Source organism: Oncorhynchus clarkii, chromosome 7, assembly GCF_045791955.1.
Source record: "Oncorhynchus clarkii lewisi isolate Uvic-CL-2024 chromosome 7, UVic_Ocla_1.0, whole genome shotgun sequence".
In the NCBI taxonomy this organism is placed as follows: domain Eukaryota; kingdom Metazoa; phylum Chordata; class Actinopteri; order Salmoniformes; family Salmonidae; genus Oncorhynchus; species Oncorhynchus clarkii.
This window is the reverse complement of record NC_092153.1, coordinates 80,969,688-80,973,862: the sequence shown is the minus strand read 5'-3', so window position 1 is coordinate 80,973,862 and position 4,175 is coordinate 80,969,688. Positions and strand designations below refer to the sequence as shown.

General features: G+C 44.1%; 1 protein-coding gene across 1 annotated transcript; it reads right to left on the bottom strand.

Moving 5' to 3' along the window:
- Positions 1-205: 205 nt before the first annotated feature.
- On the bottom strand, positions 206-2,917 carry LOC139414482 (L-rhamnose-binding lectin CSL3-like). The gene is made up of 8 exons (XM_071162394.1): positions 2,887-2,917; positions 2,562-2,597; positions 2,437-2,481; positions 2,161-2,296; positions 1,916-2,034; positions 625-669; positions 389-524; positions 206-311 (listed from the first exon to the last, which is right to left on the bottom strand). Exons 1-8 carry the CDS (start codon positions 2,915-2,917, stop codon positions 206-208), a joined length of 654 nt encoding a protein of 217 aa, XP_071018495.1.
- Positions 2,918-4,175: the final 1,258 nt, after the last annotated feature.

Here is a 4,175-nt window from a genome sequence, read left to right as displayed (position 1 = left end):
GTGGTTAGAGAGTTGGACTAGTAACCGAAAGGTTGCAAGTACAAATCACGAGCTGACAATGTGCCAATCTGTCGTTCTGCCCCTGAACAGTGGGTTGTCATTGAAAATAAGAATTTGTTCTTAACTGACTTGTCTAGTTAGATAAAAGGTAAAATAAAATACCAATTCTAGTTCCCAGTCATGTGCACATATACAAACCTCACATTCAGTCACAGGTGTAAGCCACATCCAAGTACTTATAGGTTCCGACACAGGGGTCACCGAACACAGAGTTGGACACCTTGACGATACACTGGCGCTTTCCATCACACCTGTGTGTCAACAGGTAGAGGTTAACACCACAGCCAATGACTTCCTACAGCTAAATGCACACTGAAGGTTTCAGTACCTTTCTGCCATTATGCTGGTGGTGGAGTGGCTGAGGCAGTTGGTGTTTTTGAGTTGTTTATGTGGGCGCCCAATGGAACACACATCGTGTTGACGACGACCATAGTTGGCACGCTGAATACGGATCTCACCTCGATCTGAGGAAGAGAAAGGACAAACCTGGGTGTTGGTGTGGGCTAGTGACTAGTATACATGGCACCACATGATTAAACTGTACGGTAGTGTTGCCCAGCTTACCACATAGTAGTTGAGAATCAGAGCCTTCACATATGATGCTGCTTACTGCAAAGCCAACAAAGGAGTTACAACACTGGCCAGACACATTAAGACATACATTAGCCTGGTGAAGTGTTAGTGAAGGGCACTAACAGGGAATGTTGATTTCAGGTGCATTTTTTAAAAGTCATTATAAACTCATTAGCATGAACTAAAGAACAACAAGTTAGGCGCGTCATCTTCCACCGTTACCTTTTAGTTTCACTTCCTTATGAGCACTTCTCGAAATGCTAACATGTTAAGCAAACTGGCTGGCTAGACCTAAACTGGTGAAAAAATAAAGTTGACCCGCTACACCTAATCTGTCAGATTGGCTATAAACCCTACAAAACTGTGGGAATTGCACTAGCTAGTTACCGTTGACTGAAACATGGTAAACCAGATTAAGTGCACAAGCATCAAATAAGCTTGAGACACTTCCCTTCCATGTTCTTGCTAGCTAATTGAGCTAGATATGTAAATATAACAAGGAACAGCATATGAGACAAGTCAAAAAAGTAACTGCATAAAGGTTCAATGCAGATAGTCGGGTAGTCATTCAGCAGTTATGGCTTGGGGGAAGTAGAAGCCGTTCAGGGTCCTGTTGGTTCCAGACTTGGTGCATCCGTACCATTTGTTATGGAGTAGCAGAGACCAGTATAACTTGGGTGGCGCGAGTCAATGACAATGTAGGGCCTGCCGACACACGTGGTGTCGAAATCCTGATGCAGGGAGCGCGGCCTATGATGTACTGGGCCGTACGCAATACCCTCTGTAGCACCTTGTGGTCAGATGCCATACCTAGTGGTGATGCAGCCAGTCAAAAAGCACTCAATGGTGTAGAATTCAGGATCGAAGGGCTGATACCAATCCTTTTAGCCTCCTGGCAGTGAGGGAAGGGCTCAGCCCTCCGTTTCCTGTAGTCCACTACCAGTTCCTATGGCATCTTGGCACCACACTGCCAGGTCTCTGACCTCCCTATAGGCTACTCAAACTAAACAAGTTGCTTACCCTCATCTTGTTAGGGTTAGTTATCAGGTGAGGGTGGTATACACTTGGAGAAACAAAAGTTAACAAGCTGGTACCATAGGGGAACCAACCCATTATATTCATTTTTTAGCAATCAGCTGAGCTTACCCTTTACCAAAATTAAAAGTGGGTAGGAGAATTAAACAATATCCCAACATGCCAGTCATACCGACACTACTTCGAATCCAAATATGGATATTGGTGACCACCACTAGGTATTATTAGCACACATTCAGAGACTGACTTGTTTCTTGCTGTTGGACACAGGAGTATTTGGTGTCCAGGTACTTATAAGTCCCGACACAGGGGTCTCCAAAAACGAAATTGGATGCAGGGACAATACACTCGCTCTTCCCACCGCATCTGTGTGTTTCAAAGACAGGTTGAGGTCATGAGTTCATACAGGTAAACACAACAAGTTCCAGCACATTTACGCCATCTTGCTGGCAGTTGTTTACACTACAGCCAAGGAGTTACAGGTTCTAGTACCTTTCTGCCATCTTGCTGGTGGAGGATTGGCTGAGGCAGTTGGTGTCTGTGAGTTGGTGATCAGGGCGCCCAATAGAACACACATCGTGTTGACGACGACCGTAGTTCGCACGCTTGATATGGATCTTACCTCCATCTGAGGGAGATGGAGAACAGTGAGGCACGAAGGAGAGCCAAGTATGGGTCTCTATGGTGTGGGCTAGTGACGCTAATCTACAGTATAAACGATCATAGGTGGTCGGTGAGTATACTGTTCAGCAGTGTGGACTAGCTTACCACATTGTAGTAAAGCATCAGAGCCTTCACACGTGATGCTGATTGCTGCCAGGACAAATAAACAGGAATTACACACCACTTACATTAGCTTGGTTAAGTAGTATCATCATTATTACATACAGTACCTCCATCTGTTAGTGTGCAGCAAGCTGTAGCCAGCACTGAAACAACACACAGCTAGTTCAGTAACATTCAACATCATATGCACTTAGACCATGAAGCTACAACTCAGCATTGGTCTCTATACTCAAGCATTTCAGTTATACTAAGTGCATTATAGTCAAGTTCAGCATTTGGTCTCATATTCCATGCTTTGAATACCTTTTTGCCCAAAATGAACTGAATGTCCCTCAAATCATATTACATGTACTTCTTTTTACTCACAAATACAAACATTGTAATATATATTTAAATTCTAATCTGCATCAGAAACAGATTTTGTATACTCACATGTGACCACCGTCAGTCTCAAAATGCCCATGATGCCAGGTACAGGAGTGGTACTAACAGAGAAAATGCAACTGATGATAACAAGATCCAATACACCTGGTATTTATGTTATGTGACATGTCTTAATTTACCCAGGTGTGTTTGTCTCCAGGTGCACCTCATTGCAATTAGGGGCCAGCGTTTGCCGGTCAAAACCTGGCTATTGAGTCAGTCTCATGGAGTTAGATAGAGGACTAGATGGATGAAATCCATTTTTGCATGAACATTGGCGTTGAGACTACACGGAGTCCCTTGAGACTACACGGAGTCCCTTGAGACTACACGGAGTCCCTTGAGACTACACGGAGTCCCTTGAGACTACACGGAGTCCCTTGAGACTACACGGAGTCCCTTGAGACTACACGGAGTCCTTTGAGTCTACACGGAGTCCCTTGAGTCTACACGGAGTCCCTTGAGACTACACGGAGTCCCTTGAGACTACACGGAGTCCTACTCAATGGACCCAATGATCACTCACGCATGCCTCTCCCTAATGTCAATATGCCTTGTCCAGTGCTGTTTTGATTGGTAATTATTGCCTTGTTTCATTGTAGAGCCTCTAGCCCTGCTCAATACGCCTTAGCGAACCCTTTAGTTCCATCTCCCACACATGCGGCGACCTCATCTGGTTTAAATGATTTTTCTAGAGACAATATCTCTCTCATCATCACTCAATGCATAGGTTTACCTCCACTGTATTCACATACTGCTATACCTTTATTTTTACATTATGCCTTGAATCTATTCTACCGTGCCCAGTAACCTGCTCCTTTTACTCTCTTTTCTTTTCATTCTTTTCATGCATGTTAACATTAGAAGCCTCCTCCCTAAGTTTGTTTTATTCACTGCTTTAGCACACTCACTCAACCCAGATGTCCTAGCCGGGTCTGAATCCTGACTTAGGAATACTTACAAAAACCCTGAATACTTCCAAAAACCCTGAAATAACTATAACATTTTCTAACAGATAAAACATCCAAAGGGGGTGAAGTTGCAATCAACTGCAGAGACAGCCTACAGAGTTCTGTCTTACTATCCAGGTCTGTGCCCAAATAATTTGAGCTTCTACTTTTAAAAATCCACCTTTCCAGAAACAAGTCTCTCACCCTTGCCACTTGCTGCAGACCACCGTCTGTCCCCAGATGTGTCCTTGACAACAACTATGACTAGCCTGTTCAAACTTCATTTCGTATCGCCAGAGAGCCACAAAGATTGGAAAGCTGCCACGGTCATCCCTCTCTTCAAAGGTG